At 39.1% G+C, this 16,813-nt stretch overlaps 4 protein-coding genes across 4 annotated transcripts; 2 read left to right on the forward strand and 2 right to left on the reverse strand.

Annotated features, from left to right (window-relative positions):
- Nucleotides 1-363: 363 nt before the first annotated feature.
- PFICI_10850 (uncharacterized protein) lies at nt 364-1,996 on the forward strand (the record flags this gene model as incomplete). Its single annotated transcript, XM_007839431.1, has 2 exons — nt 364-1,581; nt 1,658-1,996. 2 exons carry the CDS (start codon nt 364-366, stop codon nt 1,994-1,996), a joined length of 1,557 nt encoding a protein of 518 aa, XP_007837622.1.
- Nucleotides 1,997-10,766: 8,770 nt separating this feature from the next.
- PFICI_10851 (uncharacterized protein) lies at nt 10,767-12,134 on the reverse strand (the record flags this gene model as incomplete). The annotated part of the gene is made up of 1 exon (XM_007839432.1): nt 10,767-12,134. One exon carries the CDS (start codon nt 12,132-12,134, stop codon nt 10,767-10,769), a length of 1,368 nt encoding a protein of 455 aa, XP_007837623.1.
- A 792-nt stretch (nt 12,135-12,926) lies between these two features.
- Nucleotides 12,927-14,251, forward strand: PFICI_10852 (uncharacterized protein; the record flags this gene model as incomplete). Its single annotated transcript, XM_007839433.1, has 3 exons — nt 12,927-13,058; nt 13,130-14,144; nt 14,205-14,251. 3 exons carry the CDS (start codon nt 12,927-12,929, stop codon nt 14,249-14,251), a joined length of 1,194 nt encoding a protein of 397 aa, XP_007837624.1.
- Nucleotides 14,252-14,440: 189 nt separating this feature from the next.
- Nucleotides 14,441-16,073, reverse strand: PFICI_10853 (uncharacterized protein; the record flags this gene model as incomplete). The annotated part of the gene is made up of 2 exons (XM_007839434.1): nt 14,441-15,865; nt 16,008-16,073. 2 exons carry the CDS (start codon nt 16,071-16,073, stop codon nt 14,441-14,443), a joined length of 1,491 nt encoding a protein of 496 aa, XP_007837625.1.
- Between the last annotated feature and the right edge of the window lie 740 nt (nt 16,074-16,813).

The raw sequence follows: 16,813 nt of genomic DNA on the forward strand, positions 1-16,813 counted from the left end.
AGGGAACTCTGCAGCGGAGGAATCACCAAAATATGACAATATGCAAGACCCTGTTAGTGGTTATGCTGTCTGAGACTGATTTCCATATCCACTGACCTAGGTAGAAAGCTAGGTTAGTTTTGTCGCATCGTCAAATATGACATCTACACCCGTTCTCGGGCGATTAGGTAGATTTTAATGTCAAAGCTAGGTGTTGTCTGAAAAGAGAATTGCCACCAAGGACTTAATATTTATTGCCGATTTTCATACCCATTTTGTATAAGAATGCTTGACTCACCCCCGAATTGACCATACAGGCCATATTTCTTGATTGCTGATGAGTCACGGCGTTGGTTGTGCTCTTCTGGGTTTTCTTTTGCCAAAATGCTTCTGAACAGCATCGCATTTGTTCCTGCCATTGGGGCTTTGCTCATTTTCATGTCCATCCTCACTGTCTTTACCATAGTGTATAGACTTTGGTTCTCCGACTTTTCGCATATCCCCGGCCCAAGGTTATGCAAGATCACAGGACTGGTTCTGGCGTATTATGATTTGAAATTACAACGAACCGCCAAAGTCCACGCGTGGCATGAGATTTATGGCCCGATCGTCTTGATTGCGCCCGGCCAAGTCTCCTTCTCAGCGCCGTCCACCACCCGAGAGATCTACGGGGCTGGTAGTCGTCATCCCAAGAGCAGTTTCTTCGACAATTTCATCGCGTTCGGAGAACGAGCGACATTCAACAGTCTCAGCTACGAAACGCATCGTGAGAGGAGAAATTATAGCTTCTCTTTTTTCCAGCCCTCTTCCATCTATCAGCCCCAATTTGTGGAGCCTATTCGCGCGCGGGCGGCTGCTTTCCTAGATCAGGTCAGACAGCATTTCGACCGGAGCTCTGGCACCGCGACGGTTGATTTCTTCCAGCTTGCTAATCGCTACGCCTTTGAAAACATTACAAACCTCCTGTTCGGCCCTGGTCACTGTACGTACACAGTTGAGAACTCCGCCACAGAGCTCGCCATGCTAGACGACTTGAAGTACTGCGAGGTTTTCCAGCCACTCCTGTTCAATTTGCCATGGATATATCATATCTTCCGCTTTTTAACCTCCAAAATATATGGGGACCCTATTTTCCTTTCGGGTGAACATCGCCTAGAAGAATGGACAGCCAGGAAAGTCGCCGACGGCCAACATGACGACTTCAACGCTGTCGCTGCATATGTGGGAAATGGACACGATGGTACCCTGTTAAGGAGGTTGGAGCAGTGCAAAACCAAGTCAGGCGAGCCTCTGTCAGAGTCTTGGATCAATGCAGAGCTTCTGGATAACTTGAACGCGGCGCAGATGACCGTCACCGTCAGTTTGACTTATGTGCTGTGGAACCTTGCCCGTAACCCCCAATGGCAGATCAGCGTTCGGCAAGAGATTGCGAACCTTCCGATGGGCGAAGACGAATTTCCATGTTTCGGCGATATCAACAAAGCTCCGATCTTGGAAGCCTGCATTAAGGAATCCTACCGGCTCAATCCCATTTCGAGCGGCAGAGCTGAGAGGGTCGTGCCGACAGGCAAGGAATATGACGGTATATTTATCCCGCAAGGAGTAAGCACTCTTGGATTTCCTGATTTAGAAAAAAAAAATGCGGCAAAGAAATACTTCTAATATCAAGGCCTTGCAGACGATAGTTTCCACGTCGACCCTCGCCATGCACCATTCACGATCAATATTCCCTAGACCCGAGGTATACGACCCAGATCGTTGGCTTCACCCCAGCCCTGAGCAACTTCGCACCATGGAAAGACATTACATGCCCTTTGGTTATGGCGCCCGTATATGTTTGGGCAAGGCATTTGCCACGGTTGAGGTGAAACTTTTGGTTGCGTATCTCTTGCTGCGGTTCCATGTTACAGAAGACCCAACTTCTTTGACAGATATAAGGAGCATGGAACAGTTGGGCACACAGGATGCTTTACCCAGAGGACTACAATGCAATTTAAAGTTTATCGGGGCAGTGTAAGTTCCATTATGGCACAAGCTATTTGCCTGGTCCCCATATATCCACGGGTACCTGTCACGGCTCTGCGTATGAGCACGAAGTGGATGGATCCCGGGCGGGCCGATGTGGACCCGTAGACTGACGATATCTTCACTGTCTCCGCCCGGACTGAAGATGCAGCTCTTCGAGCTACGTCCTGTCAATAAGGTTACCCGTAACCCTATCAGAACCGTAGAGAATAGACTGATATACATCCGCCTATGCTTCCCGTACCGGACCCCGTGACATTAGAAGTTGGTATGTTGCCCCATAAATAAGCAGCCCGCCAAGGCCTTGTACATTGGCATATTCAATCTTTCTGCTGAAACGTATCTTTGTTGTTGTAACTGACCTGTGGCATGTCTTGGTAATCATTGGATCCTCAGAAATCAAGGGGCTTATTCACCCGGCTGTATAATAAACCTGCAAATATGGGCGTAACCGCGGCAAGTTTTGCTGCTACTGTTCGTGCGGATCGTAGGGTGCACCGTCGTCCGCGGCGGCGTGCCAGACCAAAGGCGAAAAGATGCTAACGAGGTGAACGCTTGGATCACCGTAGGAGGGGAGAGACGTGACGTTGACGATGGTAGAAATGTAAAGGCCGCGGGCCCTTGCTGTGCCGCTGAGAGATCTAGGCATTACAAGAAAGTACCTATGGAAAGTCGCAAGAATGCTAGGCCCCTGGCTTATTGGGACTTGCCTGTACTCCGTAAGCCAGCGAGCTTGTGCGCAAAAGAATGGATTGATTAGGTTGATAGAGGAGATCAAGCACGCTGTGAATCTATGGTCAGGTAAGATTCAGGCAGAAGCGAGATAAGAAAGATGCTATTGACTTTAAAGAGAGAAATAAGTAGGTAGGTGTGCACCAGTATAGGGTAACGAAGCCTTCCATACCTAGTACTGACAGCTAGGTTAGGACGTTCCCCGCTGTGGGGCCTAAAGTTACTTGCGATAGCCCGCCAACTATAATACTTACAGGGGCGGCACACTAAATTTGCTCTATGAACAAGGCATATTTTTGTAACTCGTACCTACATAGGGACGTTTCCAGAAAGACACGCTATGTTTGTGTATTCACCGGTATCTATGAGAAATCCGATTAGTTTTTACAATACGTGCTCGATGCTTCCAATGTCACTATAAAATGACGGCTCATCGATGTAGAGGTGGTTCTTCTTTATTGTGTCCTTCGATTTCCAACAAATGTATTCTCGAATATTGCTCATTGCCCACTGTTGTGATGTGCAACGATTTAGCATGACTCAACTTTCCGGCACATATAACCACAAACACTAACCTAGAAAACTCGGCATTCCGGCTGCTGTGCCTTATATAAGCTGGTGGCTGTTATATTCCGGTGCACCCCAATTTGCCGACTCATCCCATCCACGTCGTGAGCTCATATTACCGACACGGGGCCCCATGAGTCAATCAAAATACACGCCAGAAATCCTGGGGCAGCATTCACCTGTCCCCGCTTCCAGACGGTCAGCACACGTTACTCGTAACGGCCGCACTGCGTCTTTAGGCAAGCACAATTCCGGTCATTTGGTTGGCCCATTTCGAACGTACCTCTCAAGGCCTTCCTCTGCTTGACAGCTTTATCAAATTATCGGCTCGCTTGACCCCAGTCGAGGCCAGTAAGTCAAGTTGCATTGCACGACGCGTTCGCTTCCCATGCACAGCCCGTTTAATCATCTTTTAGTGAGCACTCGACGATCGCCTCTGCAGTCGTTCGAATTTTCTGATGGTACTAAACTCAATGTTGGTGATTGGGCATGCACATCAGTTCGATCAATCATGCAAAGCGAAACCTACTACCCGGATCCTCTTGCTTTAATGGGTTCCGCTTTGCCGACCCATCACAGGTCAGCCAATGCTTGCCAAAGATCGGTGCTCTCACGTCTTTTCCAACCAGAACCGTCCAAATTGACCGATGTGGATAACACCTGGCACGTGTGGGGAATCGGAAGAATGGCTTGGTATGTCCTTTAGCCCTGGCAATCGGAAACTGCCCCAACTGCGAGTGATTGAGGCTGCTAACATGCATGGCAGCCCTGGTCGGTACTATGCGTCAGCGGTGATGAAGGTAATTCTTGCGCAAATTGTTAATGAACTACGACTTTGAGCGCGTTCAACCAGATGCGCCAAGGTGGATGTCTTGGCGATCCACTACACTACCAAGGCATACTACTTATTACGGGTGCACCCGATTTTCGGCACCGGATATATAATTGATCCGGTGCCTAAATAGGTCACGATAAAATCTGCGCATAGGAAATAGCTTCCTTTTATTTAAGCTAATTTATAAATTATATTTAGCTATAATTGCGTAATTATACGTATTTAGTAAGCTTATTATATATAAACTAATTTCGTTTTTATAATTTTATATAAATTAATAGGGTATTTATAAAAATTTTAATATTATTTCTTATCCTTAATAGCGTAATATCCGAAAATTTTAATAAATATAAAATCGCTTTAAAAAAAATTTTTTTTAATAACCCTTCGCTTTTTTTTTTAATATACGATATTATAAAAAATTCCGACCCCGAAAATACGGTTTAAGCCTTTTATAATAGCGCTTTTAATTATTATAAAACCGCTAAATAGCCCTTTTAAAACGGAAAAATAAAACCCCTTAAGCTTTTTTTTTTATTATAACGAAAATAATAATAATAAAAGATTATTACCTATTAAATAATAAATAATTTATTTATTTTAATTTTATAATAGCTTTTTTAAAAAATAAACGCTTTTACGTAGCATAATAATTTATTAGCATTAATTCTAAATAGCTTAAATAAAAAACGTTCCTTAAAAAAATCAAAAACTAATTTATCGATAAAAAAGCTAAATAAATCGCGGGTAATCGCCTAATTTAAATAAAATAAAAAGAAAATTAAAAATTTTTCGATTTCTTAAACGATTTTAAATATTAATTTAATTTTAATAAAAAATTAAATTAAATAAACGTAATTAAAATTATTATTTTTAATTCCGTTATTAATTAAAGCTTAAAAAACCGCTTAATTATTTTCGATTTATTTAACGATAATTACGATTAATAATTAAATATAATTAAAAAAAAATAGCTAATTGCCTAAATACCTTATAAAAAAATAAACGTAAAAAAGCTAAAAATACAAAAATTTAGTTTTTAAAAAAAGCCGGAATTACCTCGTTTTATTTTACCTTTTTTCGGGAGATTTTATAAAATCGAATAAACGCTAAAAGGGATATTATTATAAAAAGAATTAATAAATTCGATTTATAATAATTTATTATTACCGTTATTAATATTATAAGCGTAATATAAATAGGCAAAAAGGCGTCAGGGAATAAATAAAAACCCTAAATTTTTTAGCGTAATAAATAAGAAATTTAATTTTTCCGAAAAAAAAACTATACTTTAAATATAAATAATTTAAATATTTTTATTAAAAATATATTATTTACGGCCTTTTTATTAATTTTAATCCCCGAATTAGCTACGCCGAGGTTATTTTAGATTTCGAAAAAGATAAAAAACCGTCGGAAAATACTTAAATTTTAAAAAAAGTCGCTTTTAAAGCTTAAAAAAAAACCTATAATTATTGCTTTAAATATCCTAAATAATATATATATCACCTTTTTTTTAATAAATATATTCGTTAATAATCTATTTTATTATAACGCGTTTATCGATAATAGGTATTTTTATTATTTTGCCTTTAATGAATTTTTTATAATTAAAAAAAAAATTTAAGCGTACCTAAATCCGGAATAAAAAAACTCCGGCTTGCTAAAAACGATAAAAAACGTCGATATATTCGAAAAATCGCTATTTATTAGATAAATATCGACGGACGGAAAAAATAATAATAAGGTACGTCGTCCCTAATTTAGCTTATAATATTATATTAGGAAAACTTTAAATAAAAAGTAATAACGTAATATATTTATTTAGGAAAAAAGCATTTAAATTTAGCATTAAAAAATATAATTTCCTTATCCGTAAAAAAGGCTAATATAAAAATAAAGCATTTAAATTAATAAAAAACAAAACTTAATACGTAAAAAATATATAAATAATTATAAATACTATTTATATAGCGGAAGTATATAAAACGCGTAAAAATTTTAAAAAAATAATTAGAATTATTTAAATTTTTGCCGTTATAATAATAAATATTAATTAAGCGCTAAAAATTAAGGGAAAAACGATTTTTTCCGAGGTAACCGATACGTTACTTTTTTAGCTTAAATATTACGCTTTTTTATTTATAAATAACGAATAAGCGGAGCTTTTATTTTATCGATTTAAAACAGATTATGCGATTATTTTATTTAAAAATAAATAGGGCAAAATTCGCGAAATTTTATAAGGCCCTTTATATAATATATTTAAAAATAAATTGCTTATTTTTAAAAAAATATTTATTAATTATTTAAATAAAAATTAAATTAGGGCTAATAGTTTTCCCGGAGGAGTCCTTATATTTTTTATAAAAAAACCCGGAAAAAATTTTTATTTTTGCGTAAATTACCGAGCTTTAAACGCTATTATAAAAAAAATCGCTATCCTTTTCCTTTTATTAGGGAAACCCTACGCTTTTTTTTAAAAGCTAAATAATTTATTAAAGTTAATATTAAAGCCGCTTTTTATAAAATAAAAATTAAAAAATAAATAAATAAAAAACCGCTTTTTGCATTTATTTTAGCTTATTTAAATAGCTAATAATATTTTTCGGATTAATAAGAGTTTTAGCTATTTTTTAAAAATTTATTAATATTATATTACGAAAATATTTAAATAATTTTTGCTTTATTTATTTAAACAACGTTTTAATTTATTTTAACGGCAATTACGTAAATTATATATTAAAGGTAAATAAGATTTTTATTAAATTAAATAAAGCTAAGCTTCGCTTCGATTTTAAAAAATACGAATTCGCTATTATTTAAATTAAATATTTAAAATTTATTATTTATGCCGGAAAAAGAATTAAAATTAACCTTAAAAAAATAAAGGCTATTAAAAAATAAAAGGCTTTTATTAGCGTAAAAAAAATTTGCAATTTTATAGGCTTTGCGAATTTTTATAAAGAATTTATCCTTTAATTTAGCAATATTATAGGATTTTTATTAGCTTTACTTAAAAAATTAGCACTTTAAAAATAAAAATTAGCTAAAAAAAATATAGCTTCGAAACTTTTAAAAAGCTTTTTATTATTATATTTATTTTAGCGATATAAAATAAAAAGCGTAAAATAATAATCGAATGCGATTATTTTAGCTAGGTTTTAAAAAAAGCTTTTTTATAAATCGATAATAAAAAAAAAATTACGTTTTATAGCCTTTTTTTTTTAAATAATTAAATTTAGCCGAAATTAATTACGAAATTTATAATAAAAAGCTATTTACGATCGTTTGCTATTTAAAAAAATAAAAAAATAAAAATAAAAAGCTTAGCTAAATTTTTTAAAATTTTTATAAATTATAAAAATTTATAATATTTTATTATTAAAAAAAATTTAATTAAAAAATAAACTCGATAATTTTTAATTTTATCCGAGTTTAATTTTTAATTATAATTCCGCGTAAAAAGGAAAAGCGGCAAATTTAATACTTTTAGCCGTTTAAAATAAAACCTTTTTAAAAGGGTCGATAACCCGAAATTAAAATTTCGCCGCTTATAACTCGTTAAAAACGAATAATTCCTATTTATTACTATATTTTCCGAAAATGCCGAATATATTTAAATACTAATTTATATAATATTTTTATATTTTAAATTTATAAAACGAAAATTATTAAGCATAAAATAAAGCTATCGAATCCTTAAAAATAAAGATTTATTTTTTAAAATTAAGCTATAATTATTTTAAAATAAAGCTATAATATAAAATATTAATTTTATTAATTTATATTTTATAATATAATTAAAAACGCGTATATTTCCGCCCGGGTTATTTAAAAAAATATAATATTAAAATATTAATTACGGAATATAAATTAAATTTTAAAAACGCTTTTTTATTCCGAAAAAAATTGCTTATTTTAAATTAGGAATTTTTTTAAATTATATTTATATAAAAAATTTACGATTTATTTATTACCGGCTATTTAAAAAAGGATAATATTTTTGCGATAATATTAAGGTATTTTTATTAGCCGGGAATATTTAAAGCAATACGGAAATTTTATGCTAATTACGATATTTATAAGCGCTTTAAAATTTAGCGCGAAAAAAAAAAGCGGCTTTTTTGGCTTTTTTCCTTATATTAAACCGGTTTTATTCGGAATTTTTTATTGATTTTATAATAAAGCTTTTTACGAAAAAAAAAAACTTTTATTTTATAATAATAATCGTAAATTGCTTAGCAAAAATAATTATAGCAAAAAGTATAAATATTATAAAAGCGCCTAATTACGCCCGGCGTTTTATTAATTATTATTAAAAGTTTTACGGTTTTTTTCGAGCTATTATTTTTAATAAAAAATCGAATTAAATAAGCGATTTTTAGGCTTATTTATGCAAAATCGTAAATATTAAAAAAAGGTTATTTATAACCTTTTATTTAAAAATTAACAATTCGATTAAACGTATAAATTAAAAAATTTAATTATATTTTAAAGCTTTTATTTCGTACGCTTAATATAATTGGCCCGAATTTTTTTCTTTTATTATATTTGCTATTAATAAATGTAATATTTCGATTAGCGCTAATCCCTTTTTTTTAATTTATAAATATTACGCCGAATTTATAAAATAAATATTTCCGTTATAAAAGCTTTTATAAAAAATGAGTAAAAAGCAAGCTAAAAAATTCGTAAACTAATAAAAAAAAAAGCTAAAACCTAGCTTAAGCTATAATAGCAGCTATATAATAAAAAATAAAAAATATAGCAAATAAAAATAAAAAGCTATAAAAACGATTTAAAGCTAAAAATTTAGTATAGCTTAAGCTTAAAAACCTAAAAATATTATAAATATTTAAAAAGCTATTTTAAATTAATATAAAATATAAAATTAATAAAATTATTAGCTTATAAATAATTAAGCTAAACGTATTTAATAAAATTTAGCTACGATTTTATATAAATTTATTATAAAAAATAAGCGAAAATCCCTTATCGTTATAAAAAAGCGAAAATTAATAACCGCTTTTAATATTCGATAAAAAAATTTTATAAAAAAAATAAATCGTTAAAAAAACTTTCCGTATAAAATAGTATTTTATAAAATAAAAATTCAAACGAAAATTATTAATAAAATAGCAAAATTATACAAAACCTACCTAATAAACCCGAACCGTATTTAATAATATATAAGCTTTAAATAATTTTAAAGCCCGATTCGGCGTAAATAATAAAATAAATAAATAAAAAAAGGCTAAAATAAGGCTTTTAATAAAAAAAAATAAAAAGCTATTATTAAAACAGCTAAAAGCAAATAATTAATAAAGGCTCGAAAAAAAAGGCTAGCTAAAAAAAAAACTTAAAAATTTAATTAATAAAATGCTTTCGCTTTTTATCGGAGTTTAAAATTAAATTTTTAATTTATTTATATTTTCCCGTTTTTATTTAAAGGAAATATTAGGAATTTTTTTATTTATTCGAAAAAAATACCGGCTATACGCAATAGCCGGTTACGCGCTTTTCGATATTAAATTAATTAATTAAATACTTTTTAATAAAAGCTTTAATATCCTAAATATATCCGGATAGCGTTTTTTTCTTTATATTAAAAAAATAACGGCTTATTAATAATTATTAAGGATTTTACGTTTTAAGTTTTTTATTCGTAATAAAAAATATATTATAATTAAAAGAATTTCGGGTTTTATAATAAAAATTGCGGAAAAAAAGCGTTGCGTAAAGCAATTAGGGTATAAGCGGCTATTATAGCTTAGTGGTTAAAAAGGGAGTTTTTAAAAATCTAGGGTTTAATTCCCTAAAAAGCCCAAAAAAAAGGTAATATTACGGGTGCACCCGATTTTCGGCACCGGATATATAATTAATCCGGTACCTAAATAAATTACGATAAAATTTACGCATAGGAAATAGCTTCCTTTTATTTAAGCTAATTTATAAATTATATCTAGCCATAACTGCGTAACTACACGCACTTAATAAGCCTATTACACTACTTTGGTCAAGTTTCCGGGCCCGCAAACTTATGGGAGAACACTGCGTCCCGCAGCTCTTCTGCTGCTTAGGTTTTCAGCCTTGGGGGGCCAGAGGTATAGTGACTGGGGATTGGGGATTGGGAATTGGGGACAGGAGGCAACGGGGTCTTTAACTTTAGACTTGAGCAGTAGTAGCGAACAATCAAGACTGTGGACAATGACACTTTGAATTAGACGTGTGTAGTATAATGCCATAGATATTTCTGCAAATCATTTCCCTGGACTCTCATTATCGCCTCTTCATTGTGGCGTCAAGCCTCACGACTGGCATCCAAATTCCTGCATTACGTGGTTCCATGATCAATTCTGGCTTGTTGGGGCTGGTTATATGGCTGGTCTTGTGGGCGAGTATCTGCGAAGGATTGATGTAATTTGACCGTGTTCGAAGACGAAAGAAAAGAATTGGTAATAGAGTTGTGTTGCAGCTACAAATTCTTGGTCAACTTGATCCCAGTGACTAAAAAGGACATTAGACATCAGGAAAGCTTATCCAAAAGCGGCTGCTGAAGCCCGCATGATAGGAGCTGAGACGGGGCATCAAATACATATATATCAAACAGTATATACCTGCGTACTTATAGTATGACTGCATCAAGGTTCAGCCCTGCAAACATCTGATACCATGACAAAACCTCGGGTCGACTGGCCCAAAGTCTGTCCAGAAACACACCAGCAGATTGAACGGAGCAGAACTTCATATCACGGTGAATTGCACTCACTAGATTTCTCACTTTGCGTCGATAGCCAAGCGACTGAACGTGGGCACCAGTAATTAGTAGTGGAAATATGACGCAGTTGAATACCATTGTGGGCTGGACCATGTCAAGAATGCAATCCAGACAGGGAAGAACATGCTGTTGAACAAGAGGATGCAAGGTAGGTAGGCCACAGACGGCCCTTCGGAGATAGATAAGCGCCGCCAGCTGAAACGCGCGGATAAGGCTGAAGGCATTGAATATTTCAAGGCTGTTCTTCGTAGCGGTTTTGCTTCCACCTTCGTGATTGCCCAAACCTCCCGATGTCACTGGAATATAGACCGGGTCAAAGAGTGCTTCAAACTCTAAGATCCGGTCAGTGTCAGGGCCTTCTCCCTTATTAAGAAGCCCGACCTGGTATGCAATCATGCGCGATATGCCGCTGAATACGGATGCGAGAGAGGAGCGGCCCAAAGGGTCCCGACTCCACCATACACAACGCTTATCAACAGCGAGCCAAAAGGCTGGACCATACGCAGGAGAACCGCCTTTGATCATAGTGGTGGTGAGGTCCGCAGATGCAAACTCTGAGAGAAGCATATGAAGCGGCTCAGGGCATTCGTCCAGGATAGCCTCTATGCCGCCGAGGCCTGCGATGATGGCTCTGACCCCGGCATGGTGACTTGCCGTTGAGGCCATGTCCAGCGTGCAGTCCATGTAGCCGCCGTGAAAATACAAAAAGAGCACGGCAAGCAGAAGAGACACCGGTAATCTGTCACCACTTTGGCAGTGAGTGTCCAGCTCGCCTCGAACCGCGGCAAGGCATTCAAGATGCTTCGATTTAAGCATACGACGATCATTTCTGCCGTCTTGAAGAATCCGATGGCCGTCTGAGATGACACAGATTGCAAGTAGCAGCACACGATGCTGGAGGGCCATTACGATTGGTGGGGAGCAGGGCTCGGAGGCAGTAGTAAATAAGGGCCACAGGCGACCGTGGAAATATTCCAGAGCACGCTTCTCGTTTACCGCCAAAGAGGTCGCATGGTAACTGCCCATGTCGTTGGCTTGGTAGACAGCAGGTATTGAGGTGGCCGCCTTGGAGTTCCATCTGATGCATTTCTCGCCATAGTCGCAGGACGCGCCAATCAGGGAGCACCGCACGCAGCCCGGTTTGCCCAGATCACATCGAATGCGACGCTTCTTGCAGGACCAGCAAGAACCGACGACCGTTCTCACTCGGACCATGAATATACGAGGTGAAATTTCGCATTCCTCGTAGAAATGAGGAAAAATCTTGATAGCAACGCTGGACAGGCGGTTTCACAATGTTGAACAGGTAAGTTTTCTCCAATCTTCTCGGCAATCTGATCAATGAAAACCAGTCACCGTGATGATTTTAGCGGGGACCAAATGGGGCCCTGGGGAAGAGACGGTAGGGAAATATACACGGTTCCGCAGATTTCATAGACTATCGGCTTGATATTGCAGCCTTTGAGTCAGTAGCATGATGAAGGCGCCGATAGTAGCAGGCCGAAAGATGGAATGGACGGCGGTTGGAGGGTGGAGATAGTACGGGACAGAGGGGGACGTTGATGCCGGGCGAGGACGCTACCGAAGTGGTCAATCAAATTGCCGTATGCGGCATAGTCAAAGCTACCTCATACCTAGGTACCTGTAGATGCCCCCCTTCCCCACGTTCACGGTTCCAGTTAGAACAGTTGAAGCGCTATCTAGTAGCATTCATAGCACGCAGATCACTGCAAATGCCGGTGCATGGTGCAACCCATCAACGTGCGCTTACCGCAGTCTACACTAATGCAGTTACAAGACCTGAAAAATATCAAGAGGGGCATGATTCCGAGGATCGCTCTTACGTAGTTGTTGCAGCCAGCAGCGGGATATACCCACAAAGCAGCAGCCTCTGCCCTACACTCCCATTTCTTAAGACTTTCTGCCGGAGAAGCCTTCAAACCCAACATTCCGAGGTGCCCTTGCCGAAATGACTGTTATTCAAGAATAACAGCGCCGTCCGTGATCATGATTCAGGAATTCTTCAACGTCGGCACGAGCTCTGCGCACGTGCAAGTCGCTGTGGTTATAGCAATCCTTGTCATTGCCCTTGTCGTCACCTTCTCGCAGAAATCCGGGCCTCCCCTCGAGATTTCTCAGGTCAGTCGACCTCTCTTTATCATTGCGATTTGCGTTTGAGAGCTCGAACGACTGATCTTGTGGCGACGTAGCTTTATATCTATCCCGTCAAAAGTCTCCGGGGCTGCCGGCTTGAAAAAGCTTACATTGGACGCTATGGTCTCCTTGGCGACCGCACATTCTGCTTGCAGCGCATTCACCGAGATGAGGACGGAAACTTGACCAGGCATGAGACTATGCTGATCGGTTACTATCTTCAATTGGCTCTATTCAGGACTGCGATAGATCTCAAGGATCAGGGCGAGAACATGGCAAACGCCCAGATCCGTGTTTCTTGGCATGGTGCTGGCTCCGAGTTTGGTGCCAGTGATGCCAGTGTCGACTCGGATCAAAGCATACAGTTTCCTCTCGTGCCGTCTCTTGAGGGCCGAAGCGAAGTGCAGGTGGACCTCCACGGAAGCTCGTGCGCAGCCTATGATATGGGCGACGAGATCTCCCAGTGGTTCACGGATCGCCTAGGCTTTGAGATAAGACTTGTACACATTGGTAACGGTTCTCGACCTGTACTTGGTACCCTGGCCCCTCACAGTCGGGGCGGCCTCAAAAAGGCTCGATTGGTCAGGAGAATTAGAGCAACCGTCCCGTTCCTGGCGCAGCCGGAAGAGCGGCTTGCCTTTAACGATATCGCCCATTATTTGGTCGTCACCGAAGAGTCTAATCGACAAGTAAGCTCGCGCCTAGATGGGGACAGCACCATGGATGTGACCAAGTTCAGACCAAATATTGTGGTCCAAGGGTCGCCAGGCGCATTCGTCGAAGACTATTGGGGTGAAATAACGTTTGACGGAGGCATCGAGATGCCACTTACCGCCAACTGCTATAGATGTCAGAGCATTACTGTTGACTACGACACTGGAAAGACTGCCACTGATGATCGAGGCGCGGTCTGGAAAAAGCTCAACAAGGACAGAAGAGTCGACAAGGGGGCCAAGTATAGTCCCGTCTTTGGGCGATACGGCTACTGCTTCGAATCCACAGTTGGCAAGGAACTATTCGTCGGTCAAACCGCTCAGGTAACTTATATCAACAAGGAACGAACGCACTTTGGTATGACTTCCCTCCTCCAATACCACATATGCCATCGAGGGCTGACTAGTGACCATTCAGACTGGCCGGCTTTGACTACTTTTGGCGTGACCCAAACAAAGAAATAAAGCTTCCCCTGAGTAGCAGCCACAGGCAGGGGAGGTCGAAATAATGTTCCAATTCTATTCTTTCTGGCTCATCTTACCTTTTCTCTAAGCTGCTATCGACCTTGTGACTTCAGGGGCACTAAGAATCATGCACTTGAATTTTAAATTGACCATCTCGCTCCTGCTTCATAATCTCACATTCATGATAGTTCAAGGACGGTCAATACTGCAGTCCCGTCCTCCTCCTCCGTGTCCGCCCCCGCGATCGCCATCTTTTCCACGACCACGTCCACCACGATTACCAGATCTGGGTTGAGGATCTCGGTGCGGTCCTTGGGCTTTCCGATGGTTCCTCTCTTGAGACGTTGCATCCCAGAGATTCTTAATTTGAAGAAGCTCGCAAAACGCCACTGTTTGAGGATTTGTGTATTCCCTGGGTTGCGAATTCACTGTCTCAGGGTCTCCTGGGTTATGTGGAGGGGCAGTAAGTGTGAAGTTTTCGGGAACTGTAAGCTTGTCTTGAGCCACAATGTGCTCGTTTACCCACCTACGTTCCTTGTCGATCATCTCTGTGTAAACGTTCTCGCCTTCGTTGGCTGGCATCTTGGCGTCACGTTCCCCAATGGTGAGGTATTGGTGAAAAACTCGCGTTATTGCAAGCCACTCTGGATCGTATTCCAATATGAATTTCTTGGAGGCTGACTTTGAAGCAGCAGTAGCTGGCTTAATGTAACAGAGCTCCAAGTGCTTCTTCCCCGGCCCGCACTTATCTAAAGCCAGAAATTTTGTCTCGGTGTTGAATATGGTTGCAGGCACAGATTGCCCGGGAATACCTGGAGAAACTGCGGATGGCGCAACGGATGACGGTTCAGTGGACACTGGCCTTGGCTTCTGTTCTGAACTCGGCGACGCTGGCGCCATTACCTCGAACCGTTTCACGGCCGAAAACGTACAGTGCATATGGGCCGAAAACCAATACAGCGGCCGTAATCGGTCCAAAACGTACGTGGCTGCGGGACTTCCAAGTGTCCCATCCAGGCTTCCCCGTTTGAAGAATGGCTTTATCCTCCAAAGAGCCTCTTCGTCACCGTATCGCTCGATACCTTTCGGCCAATCGTGACTGAGACCAATGTCCACCTGCTCTCTGATAAGGAGGAGTTTGCGTACATCGAACTCGCGAACATGATAAAAGCTCTTGATGTCATTGTGGTTGGAGTGGTTAGAGTGGTTAAAGGGTAGTCGTTCGATATGGGGTTTATTGTAATCCGGGTCGTTCCAAATGCCACTCATGCCAGCGATCCGAATAGGCCCAAAACGAAGCACATTGGCGGATCCAAGGTAGTAGATATTAGGCGCTACCCAGCCGCCATAATATAATTCCCATGAGTGTGAGCTGGCCTCGTGGTTACCTCCGATAAAGATGGTAAGAAACGGCGCTTTGGTCCGGCCGCTGTAGTATTCTGGAAAATCACCAAGCTTCCGGTACTTGATGGGAACGGACATTACTGTAAGATCTGCTGCGTTACGCACGGCCTGAAAGTCGCCCCCAATAATCACAAGGTCCACACCATCCCAGCCTCGACTTTCTGCGGCATTCTGGACAGACTGGTAGATTGAGTCAAGATGACCGTGTCCCTGAGAATAGACGTTAGATTTTGTTTTCCGTCAGAGTTCTAGTCCGATAAAAAGGATTCAGACGTCACGGTTGGTAGTGATGGTCATAGACACAGCGAGGCTTTGTCAAGCTCCCTAGCGCTACATGGTTGTTAAAACTTACGCAACCTTGAACAGCGACCCTGACCCCACCAGATTCTAACAAGGACGATTGATGAAGTTCCTCCATTGTGAAAACAAGATGCTAAGGAGTTGAGAAATAGGTCTCAATTTTTTCTTTTTGCTTTCGCGTTCGTTTGTCTTCTTGGGCAATTAGAATGGTGATGGAATGCAGAGTAATCTGCTCGTAAGGTGGATCCGTGCACGTTTATGAAGCTAGCTGAGCGCAAGCTGGGCAAGATAAGATCTGAGGGTAACCTCTCAACTTGGATCAAGTTAGGTGGTCATTCTCATTTAGACAAAATGCATCAATATCTATAGATAGGTACATGGGTATATAATATAGGAATATTGCACAATTGGCATCGGCTTTGATAAGCCAGTCCCCTGAGGCAAACAGAGTCACGCAACAAGGATCAGCACCCATTGAAGCCAAGCCCCGGTAAGAGTCACTTCTGAGTCACATTTCCACCATCCTTGTTCTATTGAAAGATCTCCATGCATTAGTCGTAAAGTCTTTGCAATGTGACTGTACCAGTGCCACTTTGTGAAGTTATAGTCTGTATATCTAATCCCCGCTGTGGAGAACTATATCGTCCTGCATGATTGCGTACTGTTGCATGCTGCTCGTCACGTGTTGGTTGAGGTATCCCGTTGCACGCGAGGTCGCAGCGTAACAGTACCGGCTATTCAGATCAAGGTAACAACATGAAATCCAGAGCCTATCTCAGAGAACATACATACTAGCAGGAACTGCCTCCCCTCCAGCACGCGACCCAGCTTCGCAAGTTCAACTTGATCTCCTCCCAT

Source organism: Pestalotiopsis fici, assembly GCF_000516985.1.
Source record: "Pestalotiopsis fici W106-1 unplaced genomic scaffold PFICI_Scf_8, whole genome shotgun sequence".
In the NCBI taxonomy this organism is placed as follows: domain Eukaryota; kingdom Fungi; phylum Ascomycota; class Sordariomycetes; order Amphisphaeriales; family Sporocadaceae; genus Pestalotiopsis; species Pestalotiopsis fici.